Genomic DNA, 27,950 nt, shown 5'->3' on the forward strand with positions numbered 1-27,950 from the left:
TACCAGAACATCCTGGCAGCGGAGTCCTGTCCTACTGAACTAGGGGAGACAGCTGCTGCAGAATCTGGCCAATCACAACTGCTATGACTGTAAAACTTTATGTTGCAATGAAAACAACTTGTAAAATACCTTTGAATTGTAAACTTGGCTTAAAGATGAACTCAAAACTGTATCATAATACTACCTTTTGCCATTATTTACAAACAGGGAAAACAAACATTTGATCAACTCTGGTTTATTAATGCTTTTCAAGTAGTTCAAAAAAAATTATATATTTGCACAATACCTTTGCAAATCTAGTAAAATTTTCAAAGTAAGCAGAGTGGGAAATAGAACCGAAAGAGTAAACAATAAAAACAAAAGGACAATGTATAAAACACAGGAGACATTAAAATCAGACGGCAGAACTGAAACTATACTGTTTTGGATTTTCAGTTTACATCACTTACACTTCAGTGCACATTTTCTCAACATCACAGAAATTTGAAAGAAAGAAAAATTTCCCAGAGTATTAACCCTAAACACCCACTATTCTCCGAGGATTCAGCAAACCCGATATCTCTCTCTCTCTCTCTCACACACACACACACACACACACACACACACTCACTCACTCACTCACTCACACAAAAACTTTAAAACTTGCCAAAGATAATGAAAAATATAGTTTAAGCTCTGACCCAAGAGAAAGCACTACCAGTAGCACCAAAAGACAAACAAAATCAGCAAAAGTAACAGGATTGCATTTTTGTAAGTTCAGAAACTTTGCAGTAGCAAACGGAGAGGAGTAACCATTTTATTATGAAAGCACAATAGAATTTTCCATGTACCCATTTAGGAGAAAATGATGAAGGCATTTCTCTGAGAAGAGGCTAACTTGTTAGCTGTTGAGCGCTGTGATACTCTGCATAGAATCTATCTCATCGACCTCCTTACACCTCAAACAGAAAACAACGCTGAGCTGCAGCTGTGCTTGATACTTCTCTTTTGTTGAGTCTGTCTCTGCTCCACGAAGAGTTTCCCTCCTAAAATAATTTAAAAAAAAAAACAAACAAACAAACAAACAAAAAAAAACCCCCACACACATATTTTTATATATGCCGGTAACTAAACCTGGAGTGTTTTGTGCCCTCATCCATCTTTCAGTGAAGTTGACGTGGATTTAATCTGGCTGAAGACAACTGAAAAGTCAAATTGAGCCAAAGCAAGTCTGGACAGCAATATAATATTATAACAATCTCTCAAGAAAATCAATGAACAAACTGCGCAATATAATATGAGAGTTTGTGTTTGTTACATTTGATTTTTTCATGTGAAGTCCTATATATGGTAGTATATGTATGTCAATCAACCACTTACATTTCCTATGAATATAATACATCGCCAAACCCTAAGCCACATCATTTCCAACATATTTTTTCTTTAAATTTCACAAGTCCAGACTGATAAACTCTGATAAACTCCTCATGTATTGTTTCAGCTTAGGTAAAGATCTCTGACTCTAGTTTCCATACCAATTTCAGTCACACTGAAAGAGGGTATAACAAGGGTAAAAAAGGTCCTTGAGAAAACCCCGATCAGTAGGAAAAGATAGGACAGGACAGAAGAGAACAGCAGTAGATGGCTGACACATAGTGATTGTTCGCTCTTGTAAATGTCTGTTAACAGCAGCCACAACACAACAGTAAAATTAGAATCTCTAGTTTTCCTCGGTTGATTCAACTCTTCCAAATATACAAATAATCTGAACTGCAAGTAAAATCAATACAAGCAAAATCCACAATCACATTTAAACCAGACCAGTTCTTCATCTGGCTACAGAGGCCTAGAGGATCTAACTGCTTCTGAGTGGTTTTAACAGGTTTTGTCATTTCCTAAAAGATCTGCAAGTGTGTGAAATTCAAGTGTTATACAATCAGGTTGATAAAAAGCTATTCTCTGACCATTTATTTCAGACCCAGACTATAGACCATTATGTAAATGCAGCGGCAAAGCCATATCACAACAAGAAATATACATATCCAGAAAATCAATCTTCCCTCCATCTAATAACAGATGACACTATAATCTCATTACGATCGTTTATCTACATTCTCTTACAAACTGCCCTCTAAATCCCGCAGCAGCTAACGTGGACCCTTCTGTACAGGCATCAGCCAGGAGGGATTTTACCCTGAAATACGCATGCAGCCATCTTTTTCACCCAATACACTTGTTTGCTGTTGTTTTATTAATCCTGAGAAAGTGAATTAAAACAGTAAATAGTTTTCATCATACAGAAAATCAGTTTCATTTGAAACAGAAAACAATCTACTGCAACATCTGTACAATTGCACACTGAAAGAACATGTATGCTTTAGAATTAAAATGCTTCTGTTTTTGATGGTGTCTGATTTAAAACAATCTAATTATATTGGCAAAAAAGAGTTCTCTTCAACACAATGTCTCAATGTTGTTTTGGATTGGCAGCAAAAACTCATGTGACTTGCAGTCCTGCTATTGTGCTGATGATGGCAGCACTTCAGAGAGGAAGAACAGGAAAGAAAAAGGTTGCACAGATGGAGGACGGAAGAAGGCAACTCTAACACAAAGCTGCCTCTCTCTCCTCCATTCTTTGAATAAAAAAACAAACAAAAAAACATTGAAAACTAAAAAATATGATTAAGACCACATAACAGAGATCAGTGAATTTCTCCTCCTGTCCCTCCTTGGAAAATTTATTTATTTCCTATAAAAGCTTTGTGAACCACTGCTAATCTGGCTCTCGGAGCAGAGGTGCTGAGTGAGTTTGTTAGGCCCAAAAAAACTTCAGGCTTTGTCCAGTGAAACTGCTGCAAGTTCTTAGAATTTTGCAATATGTGGTAAAGGTAACTCTTTGGAGTGAAGTGCTCCCATTGTAGGCACTAGGAAGAACCAAGGCAAAGAACCGGCCAGTGTCTCAGCGTCTCATCTGTCCCATTTGATAGTTCTCTCTGTACTGACGTTGGTGGCGCTGGCCTTGTGACTGTGGGTTTGCATGCTGCTGTCGTCTCCGTTTCAGTGTACCTACAGGACATCAACATCTCAGTAAGGGTCAAATAAGGACAATGAATGCTAGTATCTATCTATCTATCTATCTATCTATCTATCTATCTATATCTATATCTATCCATCTATATCCATCTGTCTGTCTGTCTGTCTGTCTGCACTGTGCATGTGACCATACATATAAATATAAACATATATGATGCACTGTACCTGGCAGTGGCTTTGGTGGGGGCAGTTTGGGGTTGCTGCTGGGGGTGTGCACACTGCAGATCTTGATGAAGCCGGCCATTAGCATTATAAGAGCGATGCCCATCAACAGCACTGCCCACCAGTGAGCCTGGATAACAGAGGACATGTTAAATAATATCTAAATACAGGAAAAAAGCACTGCAGAAACAGCTTGTGTATATATTTATATCATTCTGATGACCAGTATTTATCATTGGCTCCACTGGAGAGAGTTACTGCATTTCCTGTAAGAAGATACTCACCACTATCCACTCTGCAATACTCTGATAGAGTTCTGCATTGAAGATGGCTTTCTTTAGCCTGGCCAGAGGCCCGTCGGCGTCCACCAAACGACACTTCATGAACACATCGCAGTAGCCCTTAAAGTCATTGCAGGGTGAGCCGGGCTGCAGCGTCATGATCTTCTTGTTGAAGAACTTGGCCCATCTTTCTGAGCCTGTGCTGCTGCAGGTGCTGGGGTTCACTGAAGGCAGAAAGAGAGGGAATGACCTTTGAGACACAGTGACTCAGTCCTTTAGCTTGAAGATAACACAACTAAGAGAAAAAAGTAAAACTAACAGTCAGTAATGTCATATACCACATGATTCTAGCTTGATATTACTACTATGTATTTTGACTCCTAAACAGTCCTGCAGCTATCACTCACTTTTCTCCATGCAGCACACGTGGCACAGCTCAGCTGCCTCATCCTTGCCATCTTGGCTGGCACAGGTGCATACCTCAAGAGAATACTTCTCACAGATGGAACCAGAGCACACCTGGTCCAAACAAGCAGGTAGTGGGGAAACAAACCTTTTCAAAACCTTTTAGTTTAAATACATACGCATGCTCACAAACTGCACATGCCAAATACCAAACAGCAAGAGGGCAACTAAAACTAACATACCCCATTGAGGCAGACTTGTGTTTCTGAATTGCAAGAGGTGAAGTTTTCCTTTGGTTCTGAGGCAGGACACAGAGCAGTAGCTCCATTGCATTTGCCCTGTCTGGCACACTCGGACTCCAGTCTGCACTCGTCATTTGTGCCCTTGAAAGTACACTCCGTTGTGCAACATTGGCCTTGGCTGGGACTGCAGAAAGGGATTTACAAATATGCAAATATCAAACATTAAACAAATGCCACGCTTTTAACAGCACTTTTTTGTGCTCAATAATTCTTTCACAAATTACAGAACTGTACAAAGAAATGCTAATGCCATCTGACCTGCAGATTTTGCCAGGCCGCAGTTTGCACTTTTTGCTCTCCTCTTCATTGGCGCTAAAGCAACAGGGGTCGTTGCACTGATCACTGTAGCCACAGTCACACTCTTCTCCATTTTCCACTAGTCCATTACCACAGATAGGCTCGCCAGACTCTGTACACACAGACACAATTGCATGAAAACAGAATTTCTCTCTCACACACACAGGCAGGAATACATGTGTTTATAAGAGAAAATTTACCAACAAAACAGTCGTTTCTTTTCTTTGTCAGAACAGCACTTATATTGCGGACGCTGCAGATAGAGAACTTGTTATTGTTGAGCTTGTCCCCAGATGTGGCTCTGGCGTACATGATGTAGTTGCCCTGCTCCTTTTTGTCCTGTACTTTAGACTCTCCAGGGGTGCATTCGATCCCAGAGTCATGCTGTAAAACAGTAGGCAAGTTAAGGAGAGAGGAAAGAGAGACTTGAGACAGAGCTGCATATAATATGTTGCACTGCTTGGTAGGAAGTGTACTGGCAAAGGCCAGTGCATGAAATTATAGTACTTACAGGAGAGCCAAAGTTGTGCCCAACCTCATGGGCAAAGGTGATGTGTGACACCTTGGGAGGGACATGGGAGGCGTAGTTCTGCACAGTGATGATACCAGTGTTCAGAGACTTCCGCTTCCCATCGGAGTAGAGTTTGCTCTTCTCACAGATGCCCCCAGAGCTTCCTAAAGCAAGAGGATAAAAAATATAGGAGCAGAGTGGATTATCACACTATTTAAATATTAGACAAGATTTCACAGTGAATGATTTTTTTATTTTAGCTAGGGTTGATCGACTGTTGCAGATTTGCTGCTGTGGCACAAGGTGCTAAGAGTTTGGTGACGTGATCATTTGACTCCTGCAGCCAGGTGCCCTACCAGGGTAAGCAAAAACATGAGTGTGCACGCACACACACACACACACACACACACACACACACGCACCCACGCACGCACACGCACGCACGCACCCACGCACACACCCACACACACAGAGCAAGGAAAGTGGCCTGCCGGTGCTGGTAGTTGCTGCTGAGAAGGGCAACAGCTTGGCCACAGCAGGGATCACTGCTCCACAGTTAACAGAAAACAACGATCTAGTCCTGGACTTGAGAGAAAAATCCCTGAAACATAAACTACAGTAACTTTAACAGATGAAGCAGCTTATTCATGCTTACCAAATAGATAAATGTATCAGCCAAGTCTTTGTGGTCTTTTGCCATAAAACCTAAACTTTATTGGTCTGCATACACAAGGACAAAGCCTAAAATACGTTTTTACAAAAGATGTACAACATGTGGTGTTAGATACAACACCACAAAAGTCCCTGGATCCCGTCTGTTAAAACTTTTAGTTTATAATTGTCACTCTCATCAAATATTGTAACTAAAATGATCATGAAATGTGAGCCATTATAGTGTAGAGTTATAAAGTAGCCAAAAAAATTGGTGCTTGAACTGAAGATAAATTGGTCACAAAAACTACACCTTAATTGATGAGGTATAAAAACCATTAACAGACCATAGCATATGCCAAACTTAGACCAACTGTTTTAGCGAAAGAACGGGTGCCAATATGCAACAGATGACAGAATGGGCACTCCTTTCACTTCTGTGGTCTAAATATCCTGTTTTTTGCCATCATTTTTATTAATTAAATGATCATATTTTTCAACCATTTCCCTGAAGAAATTCTGAAATAACTATGTGCAAAATCTTTATCACGGAGGATTATGAGCCCCACTTTGACTTTAACAAGCGAAACACTGATGTACATGATATATACCTACTGGTCTGTATGGGCGTATAAACATATATATATATAAACTACAAAACAGTAAAAAGTGAAAAGTAAAAGCTAAAAGTTATAATCTGATATGTCTGATATGTCACTGCCTAAACATGTTGAAAGAGCAGCTATACTCCTCCATAGTTAGGCCTACATAGTTTATTTTGTAGTGGTAGTTCACTAGAATCTGAATTTTTCATGATAGCTTACACAAAATTATACCATATACAGCTATAAACATTACTTTGCATGCATATTATAATGGCTATACGAATATATATATAAAATATTGAAATTAAGATGCATAGTATGAAAAACTAAAATTTTGATTTAAAAAACCCACAAAGCTGTGATGTGAAGTGTGATTAATTATCTGTACAACATGGGGCATTCTGGCAGTTCAACAATGAGCATTCCTGCAGTATCGCTAATTTTCCATTTATCCATAAATGCAGTGATTAGCAGGCAACTTCAAAGGCAGCTTATAGCTGCACAGAAACATGAGACCAAAGCACTTAAAGCAATAAACAATGTGTCTATTGTGTGTAATTTTACATAAGCATGACTGCACATTTTATGTTTGTATACTGCATATGTGTGTCTGTGTGTGTTTGTGTTTGTTCTTTCAGTGTGCAATTATAAAGTGAAGTGTTTGTAACATTAGTTGTGCTTTCCCAGTATCCCTGATGGCCGTTTGTTCTAGACTCCCTTTGTTCAGACATTCACCCCACAACTCACTGCAACCAATCTCTTAATCTCAATCGATTCTTTCAGCTTTGCTAATTTGCCTCTATTGACTGTTTGTATTGTTGCTGCTGTATTCTTCATGTTGAAATGGTGGTGGCTGAATGCATTCAGAGTAACAGGAAGGAAAACCCACCATAACTATATTCATAACTGTTGTGTTTGTGCGCAAACAGCCAGTTTAGATAAGATTTCTGTGGGGGAGAACACAGCATGAATCCTGACCGAGGAGGACAGATAGAGGCATTCCTGATGTACATTACCACATAAAAATATTATATCTATTATATAGTCATCCTTTAATACTACGGCAACCTATTTTCTCAAATATTATATAGATATTCAAAATATTTAATTTTTGCTACAGTAAATGCACCTATGTGTAGATTCTGATGGGTTCTTAGTATCATTCACAATATAAAGCATCACAATAGGTTCAGTAAAACTCGCACATTAACCAGTTAACACACTGTAAACTACGGGGTACAGCTCACAATGTCTATGACGCAATTTCCTCCATGCCCCATTTCCACCTTGTTTCACATTAGGGGATAAACACATTTTATGACTGACTGAGTGACTGTCAACGTGAGATATGTACGTTCAAATGTTAGCCACTTTCATGCACTTCTGCTGATGAATGCATAAGCAAAGAGCCATTAAAGCTCGCTTTAAAAAAAAAACAAAAAAAAAAAACAAGTTACTGAAGACTAAAACATAAATTAGTTGTAATGAGTGTGACAATATAGTAATTTCTTCTTTGTTCGATGATCAAACTACCCATAATGTTTGTGCCGTTATATACATTGCCTCTTTGTGAAAGGCAAATGTTATATTTAGGTTCATACATTGGATAATGCTTCAGATAAGTTTATTAGATGAATGCTTTTGCTACAAACAAATAAGAAACCAATATTACTTCTTCATTTTGTCATTGAGGTAAATTCTTTATAAATCTCAGCTTTAACTAGGACCTAATTCTGAGTTTAAACGTTTTCTAAGAAAGGCCATACTTTGCCACCTTTAAAACCTAGAGATTCTGATGAACACACACAGATGGAGAGGAAATTGAGACAAATGAGACAAAACGCTGACATAACCTAACTTCAAAATGTTTTCTGTTAGCGGTGCTTTGAGCTACTTAGGAGAGTGTGAGTGTGTATGTGTGTGTGGTGGAGCATTGCACTGGCAATGCAATGACTGAGATGGTAAGGCTTATTGGGGTCAGCTGGAGTTAAAAGAGACACAGTCCTATCTGCGATTAATTAATTATTTAAACGAACATCAGTATCACGATAACAGGAGTTAATCCAACAGCATTCCAGCCTGTGCTCATTCTGCTCACCACAGCAATATTGTCAAGGATGCTGAGATCTGGGATTTCAAACTAGACTGATCTCAATTTAACAAAGTTATAGATGAAGTGATCAGACTAATTAAAAATGTGTAGTATCCCTGCATATGTGGCAAATAAAGAGGGTACGGTTAAACCTGAAGGATGACCTAAAGTAAGTGCCTGTGTTAGAAAGCACTCAAACCAGTTTAAATGTCTCTGAGCAACACAGGAAGTCACCACGAGGGCTGTGTGTCTGTGTTTGTGTTTTGTACAAACCTGAGGGAGCCCCAACCCAAGCCAAGCCAAGCACACCATCATCAAAGTCCCTATCAGTGAAGACGTAGGCCAGGCAGTAGTCATCATGGTTCTGTTCAGAGTTAAGCTCCAAAAACTTCTCCACTCCGATGTTGGCAAAGCGAAAAGGATTGGTTCTGTCCTTCTCCTCGACAGTGGTATTAATCTGAAAGAAAGAGAGTTAAACAATTACAGCGGACAATCGAGAAAGGAGACACACATCTACACTGAGGTAGTATTAGTTGAAACTAAAGGTCCCTGGCAAAAAATGATACATATTAATACTGAGGAAACTATGTCTACTGCCAAACAGACAGGTCAACAGACTTCTCCACTCAAAATATTAGCACCTCACCCTGATCCTTTTAACCATGAAGCTGATGTTTCGGATGCCCATGAAGTCTGTGGCCTGGTAAATTGAGTCGATAGCCTTTACATGGCTGGAGATCTGAGGAGAAAGTGATGAGGTTAAGATTCGTGGGAAGGCAAATACAGCAGTGGAAAAAAACAACATATCGTGGTAGCTAAGTTCTGTTACTTCAAGTTCAGTGAAGATACTAAGCTTTTTCACATTCCCAGTTGCTGATATTTCTTAAAAATAACCGCTGACTGTTGAGATACATCAGCTAATCAGGTTTTACGTAATTCTTTATTTGACAAAACACAGCCTGAGCAGATCAATAATTAAGCAACTAAGCAGCTATGTGATTGAGTATACATTACTGTAGGTGCAGGCAAAAGATCCTCTGGACTCAAGTCATGTTTACATACTGTATGTATGACCGGATACCTGGGCAATGACTGCCTCTCTTGTTTTGTAGTATCTGAAGAACAGGTGGTCAGTCTGAATGAAGAGCTGGCAGGTGTTTTTCTCTTTCCCAGCTGCCCTCTTTCTCCTCAGAATGACAGGACCAGGGAAGGTCTCCTCTTCCAACACACTGCTCACCCCCTGTACAAAAAACAATTGTGCAGACCATACGAGAGTAAGATGTAGTGGGGAGGCAAAGTAGTCAAAAACTGATGAGAATAAAATAGATGGTTTATCCTATCCCTAGCCAAATCCTCATTAGTTTGGATTACAGTGAGTCCTTTTCTCTTATGATAGTTGCCTCTTATTTTATTTATAGTGTGCTTCAATAGTGTATCATGAATTTAGCCACTGCGTAGAAGAGAAGACTTTCTGCTCTGAAGGTGCTGCACAGAAAGAAAAGGGTTTTGTATTATATGACACTATACACAATGACAGGTGTTCTTATTATTGTTTTCAGCCAAAACCTCCTGCGGACATTTTACAATCAGTTTAAAAAGGCTGGGCCTGGCTTCAACATTGCTAACAATCAGGTGTTAGACTGAAAGTATGTACACATATACTGAAAATATAAACAAGCTCTTACTGTTAGCGTAAGGTAGCTTGGATACGAGATTTGATCTTGGATGTGAGATATGTGAGTTTAATTATGAGCTGGAAGGAGGGAGAGGGGCTTTGTTGGCACTTACTTTGGCTGGCTCTTCCACTGCTGATGCCTGGTACTTCCTCATCCTCTCGAACACTGAGTGGTCAGCGCAACCGCCCTCTGAGCCATACTTATGAGGATAATCTGGCAGATAGGGAGGAAATAAGGGAGTGACTGAAGAGCTTACACTGCATCATGGATTTCTTTAGGCTCATGCGTGGTGGTCTGGATGAGATGAATCAGGGTGGGTCGGGTTGCAGGAGTAGCTGCATTATACAAAAGGGCTTGAGCAATAGGATTTGTAGGGAGAAAAGGCCTAACTAACAGATCAGCCTCATCTTCCTCCTTCTTTTATATCTTTCTTTTTACTTTCTCAAAGTATTTCCGATAACAGTCTCCACTACATTCATATCTAGACTGCACACTGTGTACAAAGCGTTCTTCTGTTTTCATATAAACAATACACATTTCAGCAACGACATTTAAATCTGTGTCCCACTACAGTACAGTCATTTGGCTTCAGCAGCTGTTTTTACTGGATCACAAAAACAAGAATGGATTAGTCTTATGATATAAATTCACCACCTCTGCTGAAAGTCAACACAGTTCAACACTGCCCACTCCCATATGGCAATCCCACATAAAATAATGTAAGATTCAAAGTTTTCCAACATCACTGAAAAAGCAGTTTCAAATGAAGGAGATATGAATGAACAGAACCACGACAAGGAATATATCATTTTTATTTATTTTGAGCTTATTTAATGTGAAAATATAAATACTTAAAAGTGGAAAGAGCTTTATATGACTAGTTGTTTCAGCCAAGCAGCGGATGCAACCTCCTGCTATATAATTATGAACTTAATATTAAGAGTTGTCACTCATAGTTAAGGTAAATACCAAACTTATCACCTGTCATTTAGTATTATGACTTTATAAGCCTAATGAGGGTCAGCGGCCAATATGGCAAAAATTACCTGAACGATGGTGAACAATGCAGACAGCATACTGGTGTTTTAAATCACTTTAAAGTCCTGGTATATGAAATGGGTTTTGAAAAAAAAAAAAAAAGAAAAAAAAAAAAGATTCAAGATATTTATCTTAGCTAAGCCTGCATATCAATGTGTTCTTATTATATTGTTTTCAATCAAACTGTTGTAAACTAATACTCACTTGCCTCTGAGCAGCTTGTATTTGCAAAACTCATGATCCCATTCATAGTAATGCAGGACATCAGCGTGAATGTCTCGCAGCCACTACTGGGTCATTCAGAAAAGAGAACAGTCCTACGATGGTTAGTAAACTGACTAGATACACACTGAATCAACGCATTCAACCTCTGACAATGTGTTTTCCATTTTTACAGAGAAAGCCGTCTTTGTCCCTACAGTGAATGCTGTCTCATTCAACTGCTAATCAAAAGGCCCTTACATTTTGGACAGAAGTTAAAAAAAACAAAGTTCCACGAAAACCCAAAAGTGAGAAGTGAGTAATTTGTGTTTTATAAGTGTCGTTTCTCCGTCTTTTTCACTGACACCAGCGTCAAAAACCACAGGGAGACTTCTAAAAAACAGGATTTCACAGTTTGTCTGAGATATTGAATAAATATCTTAAAATAATCAAAGTTAGGGTGCATTTCAATCGGCAGTGATTAGTGGACAAGACTTTTAGTGGACAGAATTACGAAATTAGAATTGAACAGGATGATAACGGGTAGGGATGAATGCAGAATCGTTGAGAGTATGACGTGGCTTGTAAAAAAAACAAACTCCTCCTTCATCTAGTGGATGGAACGATACATAAATCTAAATGACAGGTTTATTAGGGGCTGCAGGAAGTCCTGAATTCTGCTGTAGGGCTTTCACTTTTCCTCATTTTCACCTGCAACCTTTCATTCCAAACCTCCAAACAGCTTCTTCTCTCTCCATATGCTTAAATTTTGTTAAGCAGTTTCAAAGAATCTATGAATCTATACCTATGTCAGTGTTTAGGCATGTGTGTGTATGTGTGTGTGTGTGTGTGTGTGTGTGTGTGTGTGTGTGTGTGTATATATGTGTGTGTGTTTTCCAGAGAAGTAAACAGCAGGACAAACTGCAGTGATCATCAGGAAGCCCAAATCCAGGGTGGAGTTCATATCAGAGTACCGGCTGTCTGCTAAATGCAGTTCTTTGAGCTGAAATCATGAGTTTCATCCCACTGGATTGTGTTTCTATTCATGGTGTGTTTGCTTCATTGTGCTCACGCACAACCACACCTTGCCTGCATGAAATCTACTGATTACTAGGAGACATTTTCAGAGTTGTCTGTTCTCAAGGAAAGGATTGAGAAGCTTGGAGTATCCTGACCTAGAATTTCTCTGTTGGTTGTAGTCTGTCCGTTAGCAGTGGCTATGAGTCATGCCTACGCTGTGCCGCGCTCCAATCCTGCCTCCAGTACAAATACTTACCACCTTGTCCATGGCCCAGGACCCAGTGCCAAATCCTGCTGCTACCAGTCTGTCAAACAAAACCTTTTCTCCAACCTTGTCAGGCTACTCTATGAACTGCTTAACCCTGAGCCCCTTACCACACATCTCATCAAAAAATACAGTTTTATTCCTCATAATGCAAAAGCAATGTTTTCTCCAAAAATTAAAAAAAAAAAGTATTCAAGTATTCAATTTCTGCCTTCATAGCTTTCAATTTACTGTCTGTTTTTGAATAACATGATTAGGTGAGAGCCTTCATTTGCATTCATCTTTAGTCGATACATTTCTGCTAAGATGCCTTTGAAAAGCTGCCTTCTAAAACTATTTGTACAACTATTTGTCCAACATTCCAGATGATGGTATCAAAAATGACACAATCATTTCATGATTGTGATAGTATAAAAGCTACGCAATAAAACCTTTCGCGTTCTTGTGCACCATTTAAGTGGACTTAAAACACCTGTAGTGCTTAAAAGCTCCTTTCATTTCAACAAGTATACTTACTGATGTCATCCTCATGATAGATGACAGAGTGGAAGGGCACTTTCTTGTCCTGTAGGTACCTCTCTGAGGGTTCAACATAGTATGTTCCGTGGTGGGTTTTAATGAAGCCCTCAAAGCGGCCATCAACCACAGAGCCATGGCTCAGTGTGCCCTTTTCACCTGAAACACAGAAGAGGAGGGGTGAGCAGAGGCGAACATCATAGAGTGTTGGTCTGTAGAGAAAGTAAAAAATTTAAACTGTAGATCAAAGTAATATTGTTCTTTTCTGATTATATACAATTAAACACATCTGGTCTAAGTATTCACGCAGTTTAAGGGTAGAAATGATCTGTTCAATAAGCTTTTTCAAGCACATAAAAAATTTACGATCACACAAGGTGAAAAACATCAAATCCAAGTTGTTGTCACAGTCTGCACAAAAAGTGCAATTGCATGAATAAAGCATGGTGAAAATTAACTTTATGCTGAGTCCGAACATAAGGTTACTTACAAACACAATTCCTTGTAGCAAAATAAAAATCTGTAGCATGCCAAAATTTTAGGACTTTGGTTAATTAAATTTAAACAATGCAGGATGATACCACTCAAGTTGTTATGTAATGGTGACACATTATGACTACAAGCACACGACATGTCTCTCATGAAATAACAGTGTTGAAGAACTAAATGTTGTGTATTTGAACATAAATCATATTTAATTTGTTTAAGGCTCAAAACATTTGTATGAATTTCCACAGCTACAGTATATTTTTCATTTCTGAATTTCTGTGCAGAGATTAAGGAAACTTATTATGAGGGCACCACCCTCGATAAGAAAAATATCCATCTTTCTGTTTCTCTGACCCCTTTTCATGTTGTTTCACACAAATGCACTGATCACAAAAGTACAAACAGGCTTTTTTTTCGCTCCTGTTTATTTGAACTCTGCTGGAGACGAGCACCAGGAAGACGTCCAGGAAGGGAAGGGACTGAGAGTGTAAGGAAGTGATAGATAAAAGGTAGAAGTGAAATCCCGTGTGTGTTGGGTTGTGATGTGATAAATACTTGACAAAAACTAGCTTTAAATTTCTCACCCGCACACACAAAGAAAAAGAGGAAAGGCTATAGATGAAAAACATTGTCCTTCTGTTGAAGAGATAATGTAGGGGATAATGTAGGAATGATACAATGAGAAGTGATGACACAGACCTTGGATTTAATTGAAAAAATAAACACCATAATTGGAATAGAGACATTTCCTATTAAGAAACTGTGCCTCTGCCCAAGATGTGGTGTGCGACTTACCAAAGATTTCTCCGCTGTAAATATGCGATGTATCAATAGGTGCCTTCTCTCCTGACACCTCAATGATGAGATCTGGGGAAAATAGAGATGTATCCCTCTTCATCCGCAAGTTAAAATGTCTAAAAGAAGAATATGAGAAAATTTCTGGATAGTATAATCTTTGAAAACCAAAGGCAAAGTTGTACTTTGACACAATGACACGAGGGGAAAGTGAAATACAGTTTCGCTGACAGTTCCACACTCAACCCCTCAACCCTGGCACTGTTAATGTCATGCTCTCACCACAGTTTTAGTATTAAGAACATCACACACTGGAGAGCTAAGACAGCACACAGAGAATTAAGCAGAAAAAACAGCATTCACACATTTTTACTTCAGCTTCAAATTGCTGCTGTGCTGGTTTCTGCTCAGTGCTGCTGTGCTCAGTGAATCAGAAGAAGAATTATGTCATGAGGAAAAATCCATGAACATTTGTGCACAGACGGAGTACATTTTTTTGTAATCCTCGTGCAAACATAACCCTGATGTCAAAGACAAAAAGGCATGCATCACATGAGGTGCGCATGAGCCACTAGCCTCCCAGAAACCTGAGGCGATGTAGTGAGTAGTTCAGAAGAACACACCCCACCAGGAATCTCCAGTAACCCCTTGGCTTGGTCTCAAGGTGTGAAGCTTCATCCATTTGATTCAAATGTTGTTCACATTACTCTCTCATACTGAGCCCTTTATGGATTGGACCACTTTATTTTTCTTATAACACATTCCACAACAAGGTACTATTACACACCCGCATAGGACATAATTCATGTTTTCAAAGGCCTGAGTAAGACTGAGTAGTACATTTGACTGTGTAAAATCTGCAGAATGCCCCTTTTAAGTCTGCGCAAAATTTGGGGGACAAACCAAAACTAAAGAGATGTCTCCTCCTAAGAAGCTCAGGGATACTTCACACCATTAATGAATAATTTAACCATACGTGTTTTGCATATGCATGTGTGTTTCAGAGGACAAAAAACACTAAGGATGTATATAGGCAGAATTACTACACTACAGGAATGAGTACATACAAACATCAGTAGAGTAAAACATAGAAAAACATGAGCACAGACATGCAGATGAATGTGGGGAGGAGTGTGTTCTGGAAAATGTTTGGGAAAATGAGAGAGCAAATAATGTTGTAAGGGTCAGACACAGACCAGGATTTCCTTCTCCAGGATGACTCTTTGACCTGCACTAGCATTCAGTTTTCCCTCTCTCATTCTTGCTCTCATTCCTCACTCACACACACACACACACACACACACACACACACACACACACACACACACACACACACACACACACACACACACACACACACACACACACACACACACACAAACAGTTACATAAAAGGGTGTGTAAGTATTTTCAATTTAGTGGTTCACTGGTACCAAAAACAGGGATTATTATTCATGAAGCAGACTAAAGTTTGTGTTTCTGGGACTAAGCAAAATCACTATTTTTTTTTGCCATCAAACTTTTTTTTTTTCTGCATTGCTTTGCTTTGATTTTTATTCAATTTGGTAGGAGCAAAGTAGCATATGATCTCCAATCCTCTTTTTTTTGTATTTATCTAGACCTGGATCTGTGATTCAAAATATAAAGTATTAAGTGGATTTTTCCTTATTTCAAGCGGTTTTACAAAATGTAATCTGTATTCTGAACCTGGAATCTTCGGTCAGAGGACCATTTCAAATGAAGCCAAGATAAGGGCAACAGAGAAAGAAAAAAAAAGAGGATAAGAGTTTGAACAAAAAAAGAGAGAACTGCTAATCATGTGGTACAAAGACTGGCATCATCTGGCAATAGATTTAGTATACATTCTTCTGCTTGTCAATCATCCTGGTTCACCCACCACAGTTCCTCCTGGCTTAATTAATAGCCTCTAAGACAATCAATATGACCTCATGACTTCATCTACAGTAGGCCCCATCAAAAACTCAGTCAACCCATGAAATCACCGTGGCACACTGGTCTCTTCTGAATATAAATCCATAAATAGATTATTTAGTTGGAAATTTTGGAGTATTTTTATATGTTGATTGTCAGCGATTGTTATGCTGTCTAGGCTTCATTTAAAAAAGACATTTTTGATAGAGAAGAATCATTGAGCGAGAAACACAAGAAAAGGAAAGAAAGAACATCCCTGGATCATGTCCCAGACAAAAAAACTTGCTGACAAACTTGCAGAAACATAGTAAGAGACAGGAGGAGAGGAGGCTAAGGATCAAGTCAGTGCTACTCAGTTCAGAGAAGCAGCTGACTGATAAATTATTCAGACATATCTCAAATGCTGAACATACTGACTCAAGCATCTGACATATACTTTGCTCAGCAAGTAGGCCAGCTCAAAGAAAAGGAGTGTCTTGAAGCCATGCCAACAGAGATGGAATGCCAACAAAGGGAGAATATCTACACTATATGTATAAACATTTTATGTTTAATAAAGAAAATAGTATTAGGTTACATGATTAAATTTCCTGCAAAAGCATCCTATCTTTCCTTGTTTTGTGTTTTTACTGTCTAACATTTTGCAACGTGCAGTGTTTGGGAAAGCCATACTATGTCCTCCTTACTTGCACAGAGCCCTGGAAGCCGAACATACCCCAGACACATACACTCATAAGCTGCTAGCTCTACAAGAGTGTATGTTTGGTGTTGGGGGAGTTTTGACAGACAACATAGACGGAGAACAAGCACATCTAAAGCGCAACTTGCTGTACGCAGATTTTATCTCTGAAGAAGACAGATATGTGTTCAAACATCTATTCATTTGCACCTTCAGAGCAACTAAGATGATCAGTGTACTTCAGTACTCAGTAAAAGTGAGAACTTAGCTTTCTCCTAAAGATGGGAATGTTGTAGTACTAGTGCATCCTTTCTACATTATATCTATTAACAATCAAAAGCCACAGAAATTATAACAATATATCTACTTTGGCACTTTGGGCCTGCTAACAACACGATCACTTAACTTCTACCACTGAACTAAGCACATAAGTTTACCATGACTTGAATTAGCTATGACCATTTGATAGTGTTTGAATATCGCAAACTCTATACCAGTAAATTCGCTGCTTTTTCATTGGACAGAGTAGATGACAGAATGTGTTTGTGTGTGTGTGTGTGTTTGTGTGTGTGTGTGTTTGTGTGTGTGTGTGTGTGTGTGTGAGAGAGAGAGAGATCCATTATTTTCAGATCTTGTAATACAAGTATGATCACAATTACAGGGCTCAACGGTGCGAGTTTGTCACTCACTTTAGCGACTAAATATTGATGTGTGGGAACTGTAAAGTGCATTTAGGAGGACACGTGCAAATAAAGTCTAACAAAATTCAGCCCAAACTGGCTGAACAAACTGAGCAGAATTTTTTGACATTTAATGCTAAGAAGAAATACTTTTTATACTTTTTACTTTTTATACTTTTTACTTTTTATACAGTTCAAAGCAGTTTAAAGTAGAATAAATAATTACATAATTATTAAATAAATGCAGTTTGAAGCATTTATAATTAAAAACCTAGTATATTTTTTGTATTCACATAAATTGAATCATTTTGCTTGTAAATGTCAAGCCCTGAATTAGAGAGCAGATAATATGTCACATTTATGTGTGTGTGTGTGTGTGTGTGTGTGTGTGTGTGTGTGTGTGTGTGTGTGTGTGTGTGTGTGTGTGTGTGTGTGTGTGTGTGTGTGTGTGTGTGTGTGTGTGTGTTTGCTCCTTATGCAAGTGATGAATAACATTCACAGACAGTAAGCATATTACAAGTCCTGCAAGGTGAGCCTGGGCTTCTGAACACTGTTGAGCCCTTATGTTTGCCAAATGTGTTTATATTTTGATGTATTACAAAAGGGGGGTAATAAATAAAATAAGTAAGTCATAAATAAGTCTCACTCTTAGACACTAAACTGAACTGTGAACTGTGAAACTTCCGCCAGCCAATGCTTGACAACGTCTTGGGACTTCTCTCTTTAAAGAAGCCCTCCACAGAGACAACTGACTACCCTGCCTTGTTCCGTCACCTGATCCAGCCACAAATATGTGAGTGGGCATACACAAGGGAGCTTTTCTCTTGTTATGACAAACCTCCATAGTGCCATACAGCCTTGCTCTCACAGAAGGGAGAGTGTGTATCTGTTTTTGCACAAACTCCTGAATCTAATGAATTCAGTAAGGATATAAAGAATAAAATACTAGCATTATGACCACTGGCTTGGTTCTGTTTCTCTTAAAGTTAACTTTATTACTATTATGGAAAATGCAGAGGCTAATGTGCAATATTCTCTCAATAACAACACAACAGACGGCAGCCTTAACACAACTGAGTTATATCAAAATCTCTCTGAAACAATACAAAACAATAAAACCTTATATTATAAGCAGCACAAAGGTGACTGTTGTTTCAACGCTGATGCTGGCTTGTGTTAAAAGGGTACAAGGGTAAATTATATTGTGTCCACCCCTGTGATTTTGCAGAAAACTGGACAATTTACACCTCGGAGCTAATTATGTGAAGCTAAATTCAAAATAATTTGTCCCCAGAGCACAAATCTAACAGTCATGTTACATTTCTGCCGCAGGGATTATTATGTTACTATGTAACTAGCAATAGTTTATTGACTTTGTCTGGCCTGCTCCTCTACATGTATGTACAGCACTATTACTTTTTACTCTGCTACTTGGAGCATCCATGAGAGCTTGTTTACAGTAGATATACTACATCTCCAGATTCTACATCAAACTGCAAACCATCTCCAATTCAACTTCTTCTACAAAATATAGTTTATATCCTCTTTACACACTACAATGTAGTCAGAGACCAAAAATGGTCATGCTGTACGACTGTGATTACCTCACCAATACAGGCACCGCCAGCTGTTTCTCAAAGGCAAGCAATGACAGGAAAGAGCACAAAAGCACAGGAAAAGGATCTGTTTGACAGCTAACCCACAACAGACACGCTTAGTGAAGAGGAAAACACAGGGAGCTGGCTGAAAAAACAGTGCTGATGTGATAAATTATTGTTACACTCTTCAAATACAGAACAAGACTAAATCAAAACCTAGTATATAGCTGGACCGTGTATGGACAATGTGCAAAATCGAGGACGTAGCTGAAAACTGTTGTAGAACTTCTGTAATCAACTACTTTCGGTGAACAGTAGCCAAGTTCTGCTGGAAAAGTCACTAAATGTCGTTAGATGACATAAAATGCTAATTAGCAAATTCATGATGTATCTACATTGTGCCTAGTGTCAGCTGGTTTCAGCCCTTTATCTGTTCGCTTCTCTCCTACTCTCTGTGCTCACATATACAGTATTTTAATACAGCCAAATTCCCAATAAAGCTGTTCTCATTTACATGTTTTTCTGTTTCTTTTGTCAGACAACAAAACAAGTAATAAATAGCGACTGAAACGCAGCCTATTAAGACTACATGTTAATCAGCAGTAACTTCCAAGCCATTTCTAAGCTGCTGCTCTGCACTGCTAAAATCCTGATTTTATAACCGTGACATTGTCTGACAGAATCACCATACACATAAATCAAGGACAACGCTGTGCTGTGATTTCAACTATATTTAGACGCATAGAGAGGTGTGCCTGCGGAGGGAAAAACCAATCTCGCACTCACGGGCCAATACTGGCGACTCTCTTCTATGGAAAGTAGCTAAAGGTTGTCCAAAAGGTTGCTAGATTTGTAGCTAGGTTGTTTTTTGAAAAACAGGGTGTGAAAAGTTGGTAAATCTAGCGATAAAGGCGCTAAGTTGGCAACACTGCCTGTAAATGTCCCCCTGAAGATGCAGTAGAAAACATTTGTGCCAATTCATTTTGAAAAAGAAACGACCAACAGAGAAACTCCAACACTTGGCCAGCCGACCAATGATGTAACTTCATCATTCCGTCAGTCAGTCAGTCAGTCAGCGCCAGACATTTGCGTTTATAGGACTGGCCCTGATGTTGTGGTGCGGCCAAAAAGAGCAAACAGGAAAAGCAGATAGAAATGAAACAGAGAGAAAAGGGACAAATCCCACGAGTAAGGGCAACCCCAAAACTGCACTGGGATTGCAACAGAGTATATTAAAATATACTTCAGTGTGTGAGCGCGTGTGTGTGCATTTGAGCATTTGTCTATGGATACCGAAGAGATGATATTTGTGTTCAAATTGAGGGCAGCAGAAAACAATATTCAATTGTTGGTAAGCCAGCTCCCCCACATACCGGTATGAAAATGTTGCTTAGAAATAACATTTGCAAAATAAGCTGTTGCTTTCAATTTTAATATCTTCAATTATGAAATTATACAGTGTCTGCCAATGTCCTTACAATTACTGTCAGGCAGCATGTGCAAATTGCCAGTTATGGAAGAGTACAGAATGACAGAATTGGGAGTTGACACACTAACAGCATTCACTTTGTTGTTTCAGCATTGCAAGCAATTTCTTTGGAAATGTTTTTCTCACACACATTCTGCTGCAGCTGGCTGTCACTTATTACCAAGTCACAAGAACTTTGTTACTGATACAAATCTGAAAACATTTAAACAGTGTCGGTAGTTGAAATCATCTGTTTCCAAAACAGGGGTGGCACTGCTGTACTCAGACAACCTGACTTTGACAAGAGCTCATCTCAAATCACATTTCATTAAAAACAGAATCGGTTAGAGGCAGTAAAAAACTCCACTGTCAGAGGTAAGAATAAAATAAGGCAAAGGGAAGGATTTGATTACAGCTTGAAATAACATGGTTAGTCTTGGCTTCTCAGAGTCTTAAATAAACACAATATTGCCGCTGGTGCTCCCAGAGAAGCCTGTACTATAGTGGCAGGTATTTTTTATGCCAGGTATAAAACTCATTCAACACTAGATCAATGATTTTCCCTCAAATGTCTAGGCTAATTCAACTTTCACACACTTTTTGTCTAATATAAAAAAAACAGCAGGTACTTTCTCAATATGGGGAGTTTCAGCTCTAATGCAATTACCCAGTATTATAATGACATTTATTTAGTCTTCTGCTACAATCCCAAAACAAAACAATTTAAGTGGCATACTATGAGGTTAAGTAGGAAGACAGAAAAAGGGAGTGAATAAATGAGGAGGAGTGTGTGCGCGTTTGTACTTAAACTGACCTTCCATGTGCATGGAAGTCCAGGTGCACAGTCTTGTCTTGAGGAAAGAGTGCCCTCTTGGCTCTCTGGTGACTGTTGTGCAGGGCCTCTGTGTCATATGATAGACCTTCATAATGGCGAATATATTTGTTCAAGTGGTTCCCAGACTGACCTGAAAGAGAATTCAATGGCTCATCAATATTTGTCAACAAAAATCTGCTGCAAGGCAGTAAAGGAAAGCCACATTTTGTTTTGATATTTTATCATGATATGGAGGTTTAGTTGATAGCCCGTTATCTATCTTATATAGAATTTCACTAAACAAGAGACAAATAATATAAATTGCTAACCCCAAACAAATTTAAAAAAAACAAAGAGGCAGCATTATAATGGTAAAAACAGTGAATGGGTCACCTCATGTCTTAATCATTTAAGTGAATTTTATTTCAGTCAATGGGCTGACAAAACTACTAGTGTGCTTCTTCATAAAGCTTGCATCAGAGCATACATGACAGTAGTGAATCAACAGAAAAACAACTGCACCTGTACGCCTACAAGAATATCCAAATCTCTGGCATCATAGCAGGAAACATGTAACTAATAACAATAATGATGGGTCTGTTCTATCCAAGTGTCCAAATAAGCCATGGCAGTGTGACAGTGAGCCAATATGAACAAAACCAGGACCCTGAACTGGTATTGTTATCACCTTGTGTGTGTGTGTGTGAGTATGTGTAGGGTCAAGGCAAGGCAAGTGGTCCTATAGATAACTACTGTAGTGGGAACTACCAAAGAGTCAGTTTTAAGTACTTTGACAGGTTTCTGTGTGTCTGTCTGTCTGTCTACTACTGAGTACTCATCGGTCGGAACGTCAGCGTGTTGATGAACATTGTGGCTGGTGTGATCCCATCACAAGATGGTCTCTAGTTAATTTTATTACCCAACCGTGCTTTTCCTACTGTGACATGTCAAAATGTCTTCATGAAGTCTTATGGAGCCAGGCTGGGAAAAGAGGGATGAATTTCTCCCATAGTGGCCAGCCATAGTACAAGCTGTCACTCACTAGATATGCTTAACAGGCTTATTCAGCTTATTGATGTGACCCCACAGAGGTAATCCTGCCAGCTTTTATACTGACCATTTTCTTTGTTCTTTTCACAAAGACAAAGAAAGCGTCAGTTTAAAGCACAAGTGAGGAGCATGTGATGCACATCAGGTGACTGAGGTTCTGTGTCAGTAGTACTGTATGTCATTGTGTGAGCTCAGTGACTGAGTTTGCTGCAGGCTGTTCAAATGCTAATCTACATTCCAAGGCAACACAGAATGCATCTAACTAAATATCTGTCTACAGTTTTTTCGTTTTAAAAGGAAAGAATCTGCTATGAGCTACAAAACCAGCCTTTGGAAATAAGTTCATTAGCAAGGGCTCAATTTAAAGAGCTGGGACTGACACTAAGCTCTAAGCTTTTGTATGGAAAGACCTTGGAAAAATACACATTACTAAGGGACTCCCACAGGGCAAAAAGAATAAGTACTCCACCTTCCCTGTATTTTTACACTGTTTTGTTCATTACCGTAGGGCTTAAATGAGCTGGGAGTCTCCACTCCCCAAACAGGGAGAGGCTGTACCAGGCTAGTAGCGACTTGTCCGTGAACGAATCAAGAGAATTCTCCAACAATCAGCTTCTTTAGACCTTCTTCGACAATGAAAATAATGACAGCAAAATAGACTGAACCAACAACCAGTGCAACAACCAGAGAGAAATATGTTCATTTTGTACAAAAAACCAACACTGCCAGCTCAGACTGCCCAGATCAGCCTTCTAAGTTGGAGGTGGCAACTCCATTAAATGTAACAATGTGACAACACAAAGCTAAATTATCAACAGATGGTCATTTTCATAATAACTTGGCAATAAGTCTGACATTTCTGGGATGTTCTAAATTTCTTCTCACCTTAAAATATGAAACAAACAAAACAAAAATATCATATAAGGAATGTAGCAACAGTATAATTTGTGGTTCTCTAATAGAGTACTTTTTACATGCACAGTAGCATCCTGGTTATTATCAGGGCTACTGGAGTGACCAATTTGTTTGGGCATGTAAACACCATATCCTCGTTTCAGATACCTGAGTAAGCCTTCATCGCAGTTTTCTGAAACCTGAATATGCTGGGTTGTGCCAGAAAAAAACTGGGATACGATGACACCTGTGTCACAGCTACATAGGCCACGTAATTAAAATAAAATAGATAAAATAAAAATGTGATAAACATTCATAATGTAGTAAAGTTGTTTTACACACTGAAGCGAAAGTCTCATTGATTACGCAGAGGAAAAATTCTTATTGTTTGTTGAAGATGTCTGTAATCACTGATGAGAAAATGATAAAAAGCAAAATCCAGCAAAGAAAAATGCAGTGGTACTAACTAAGATGTTGAGGAGTCACAGACACACCTAGACAATCAGAAACCTTACAGTTGCAGCAAAGACTTGCTGTTACTCCCAAGTTGACTAACACATCCTTTAATACAGGCATAAGGCTAACAGTGGTAAACAACAAAATGCAAGTTATTGAAGAGAGTACTAGCAAATTAACCAGATCAGTTAAAATATGGTGCATTTAATAAATTTGTTTTTACTCTGTTGTTGAAGCGGCAATCTCGAATATTTCAGTCCTGGTTGGTTTGGCGACACCTGTAGTTAATGCTGGCAGCAAATTTGGTTTAATACTACAGGTCGCAGAATTCTGGGGGCCGCAAAACAAACTACTGTCATTTTAATAAAGAAGTCTGGCAATAATTCGCCTTTTGCATCATTCTGTGAGCAACTGGGATCTGATGTTATGCTGTACACGGCATGAGTCTGCGACCAGCAGGGCACTGTAGTTGGTTACCTCTGCAGCTCTTCATAACAGCTCACTGCGGCTGCTCCTTCTTGTCCCATTACTCCCTGCAATATTTCACACTGATCCGCTGTCCAAAACTGCCCAAAAAGACAGTTGTCCTGATTTGTAGATGCATTTTTGATGAACAATATTAATAATTGGTTAATAATATTGGTCACTGACAAACACATTGCGTTTCATGTGACTACTTCATAATAAAAAAGTTAACTCAGTTAAAACGCCAGTTAAATGCTTTTAATGTGACGCTGCAACAGTAGGAAATGTTTGGTTTGCATTAGCAGTAACTTAATACAGCATTTTTCCAGGAATGTCGCCACAGACTCCCAGTTCCTAATACTGCAAATATATAAATACTGCAATACTTTCATCAGTGGACCATAAGCTCAATCACCATAGAGTTACCTCATTCGGTGAAAGATGGTGACTTAACAGACATTTATTTAAATCAAAATCTTCGAGATTGCCACTTTAAATGAATCACTAATACTTTTTAACAGATTTTTATTACATCTTTTCTTAGGCACTCCTTGTTATTGCTGAAAAAAATATACTGAATCATGACCTGACAGTAACGCAACAACCCTACTTTGTTTGGGCCTGCATAGATTACCTAACTATGAGACAGTAGCTGGAATTCCTGGGCAAATAGAAAAAAAAAATTGAAGTCAATTTCACCGTAAAGGCAATGCCATCAGGATTTCAGTGTAATCGGCTTCAGCTGCAAGTGCCAATCTGAGCCTCGCATTACCATACATGCTGGGTGATGGCAAGCTAGCTAACATGACACATCAGAAGCCCCACAGCTTACGGCAACTCAAATCTCTCTCCTCAACATTGTACATCTTACAGTACCGGAAAAAAACAGTAAAAGGGTTGGTTGGAACCTGCAAGCATCAAATCTGACCAAGACTGTCCGTAACAAAACTCCATACTTCACTACTTAAGAAAATTCACTGCAATGAACTATCACTGTAAGCAGGCCAAGATACAGCAGCTGCGTCAGAAGTGAGATAACCTACTTTATCTGAAACACTGACTTCTTCAGAAATGTTTGAGCCTCACAAATAGGCGGTCACTATCTACATTTAACCACACATAGCTTTTCCAATATGTGTGTTATATTGATCATAAAATATGGGGCAGTGTGCAGTTTAGTGGAATGAGGCGAATTGCATCGTTAATTGCAAATTGCATGGAAACGTAAGGTAGAAGTAGAGAAAAAGGAAGGCTTTCTCAAAGTTCACAATTCAACTAGCACTACTGCAGCAGAACTCACTCAGGTTGCTGATGTGCCAGGCAGAATGCAAGAATAAAGGTACTACACCTTATCTCAATCAAGGCTCAAAGTTACTTTGTTTATGAAAAAGGGTAAGCACCATGAGACATGTCGGAAACAAGCCATAAATTTAGACTTTTGTAAACATAAGTCAAAAAAAAAAAAATCACGTTTTGTAAAATGACTGCTCCATTTCACAAGCACAAATGCTCGAACAATAAAAACCAACATTTCCCCTGGAAGACAAAGTAAACTTGCAACATTTACCGCTTACTTTTTATGAAAAGCGTTTAAGCTTACATTTACCAATGTTTAATGAATACTGAGAAAAATAGTGGTAACAAAGTAAAATCATTGGAGGAAAAAAAAAATCTAGCTTCTTTTCCTGTCCCAGTTTTGCATACTGTCTCTGATCCCCCTTCACTTTTAATGACTTGTGCCACGTCAGGTGGTAGAGCAGGTCGTCCACTAATCAGAGGGTCGGTGGTTCGAACCCCGGTTCCTCCAGTCTGCATGTCGGAGTGTCCTTGGGCAAGATACTGAATCCTAAATTGTCCCCGATGTATCAATGGTGTATGAGAGTGTGTGTGTGTGTGTGTAGAAAGCACCGTTTGTATAGAAAAGAGCGCTGTATGAATGTGTGTGTGACTGGGTGAATACGGCAGTAGTGCAAAGCGGTTTGAGTGGTTGGTAAGAGTAGAAAAGTGCTATATAAGTGTAGTCGATTTACCATCTGAATCTGAGCAGCATCGTTTTAACTATCTCAGTAATCTAGTAGTGGTCTCAAAGGTTATAGGAGAACATTAAAACACACTGAATTGCTGCATTTAATCACATTCTTATATCATTATTACTCGTATTTGCCCATATCAATTTCAGCACACAGTTTAAATTAGAACTTTCAGCTATTTTCAATGTGTTTTGTCATAATGCGCTTGAAGCACTTCCCATATAAAACTGTTTAAAAATCCCCTCAGCAATAAGGCTTATATTTTAATCATCTGGGAGGGAGAGAGACACTATCTTCATGTGAAATTCATTTACTTGTATTTTCATCAGTTACACAACACCGAATGTTTTGCCTTGCTTCTCTGGTTAATGGTGACTTACCGAGACCTTTAACGTGTTGTGAAAGTCATATCACAACCTCTACAACTAACGCAATAAATGAATCACTCATCACTGGTAACAGGAAGCTTAAACTGTCTGACATTAGTGTAGTAACAAACGCCAAGCTAAATGATTTTTCTTTTTTTCCACTACTGACTTGTAATGACCCTTCTCTCCGCACCAGAGAAACTTTCGGTAAGGGTCATCTGCTCGACTGTTCTGAATCTTCTGGTAGACTGTACTAGCTGTCAAACGTCGCGGCAGCGGAGCATTTCACGTGTCTAAATGAAAACTGCCTTATATATTTTTTTTTCCAGCGCATCTAAACTTAACGTTTATTTAGTTGTTTTTAAATGATTCAAACACCCGTGAATAGTTCTGTTACCTCCGAGTAAATGAGCTTCATCCCCGCAATTCTGATGTCAGTTTGAAGACGTTAGCACTGTCATGTTATTTTAAAACTCAGTAAGTGCCAAAAAAAAAAAAAACCCAGGCTGTTCTTCCATGAGAGTACTTCACCTGTATCACCCAGACGAAATTAACCTGACAACCAGTATAAACGCCCTGGCTGACCTCGCCCTGGGTACCCACTGTGACAATAAACACAAGTTACTGGCCACAAACACTACAGTTGTAACATTAGCCAGCTAGCTAGCAAGTTAGATAGCCGGAGTACAACTGCCTGATCAGATTACCGCTGGCTCCACTGACGATCACTCAACACTTTCCTTTCCCTGCGAATCAGTGGCAAACTTACCTGCAATATCTCGTAGGAAGCAACACAAGAGAATCAGTTTTAAAAATATCATATCGAAATTCCCTGTATCCCCTGTAAACCAGCTTCGCGACCCAGCGGTAACGCTGATTGCTTCTTGTTTCGTTTTCTTTCACTTAAAGGTATAGCCGCCCTTCCTCGTTAGCTGGCTCCTATCTCTAACACCCAGCCCGACATCAGACAGACAGGCCCTCTTCCCTTCCGCCGTGGTTTGCCAAGAGAGCCTGGACACACCCATCAGAAGTCTACTATTATGGTCATAGATCGAGAAACTCTAACACTAGTGACAAATCATCGATACACCACCGTTGATAATTACACATAAAAACACTGCAGCCGGAAAACATGCGC

At 39.1% G+C, this 27,950-nt stretch overlaps 1 protein-coding gene across 2 annotated transcripts; it reads right to left on the reverse strand.

Moving 5' to 3' along the window:
• Positions 1 to 234: 234 nt before the first annotated feature.
• On the reverse strand, positions 235 to 27,922 carry adam10a (ADAM metallopeptidase domain 10a). 2 transcript variants are annotated; one of them, XM_040125525.1, is made up of 16 exons: positions 27,582 to 27,921; positions 21,550 to 21,700; positions 14,379 to 14,497; positions 13,095 to 13,253; positions 10,167 to 10,267; positions 9,460 to 9,618; positions 9,025 to 9,117; positions 8,652 to 8,835; positions 5,031 to 5,194; positions 4,720 to 4,903; positions 4,481 to 4,631; positions 4,163 to 4,346; positions 3,923 to 4,034; positions 3,519 to 3,739; positions 3,238 to 3,364; positions 235 to 3,045 (listed from the first exon to the last, which is right to left on the reverse strand). In XM_040125525.1, the coding sequence occupies exons 1-16, from the start codon at positions 27,631 to 27,633 to the stop codon at positions 2,939 to 2,941; spliced, it is 2,268 nt and encodes a 755-aa protein (XP_039981459.1). In that variant the 5' UTR covers positions 27,634 to 27,921; the 3' UTR covers positions 235 to 2,938. The 2 variants fall into 2 exon arrangements, with proteins under 2 accessions (XP_039981459.1, XP_039981467.1); XM_040125533.1 differs by having other exon boundaries at positions 2,930 to 3,045; positions 14,379 to 14,450; positions 27,582 to 27,922.
• Between the last annotated feature and the right edge of the window lie 28 nt (positions 27,923 to 27,950).

Source organism: Xiphias gladius, chromosome 1, assembly GCF_016859285.1.
Source record: "Xiphias gladius isolate SHS-SW01 ecotype Sanya breed wild chromosome 1, ASM1685928v1, whole genome shotgun sequence".
NCBI classification, from domain to species: domain Eukaryota; kingdom Metazoa; phylum Chordata; class Actinopteri; order Istiophoriformes; family Xiphiidae; genus Xiphias; species Xiphias gladius.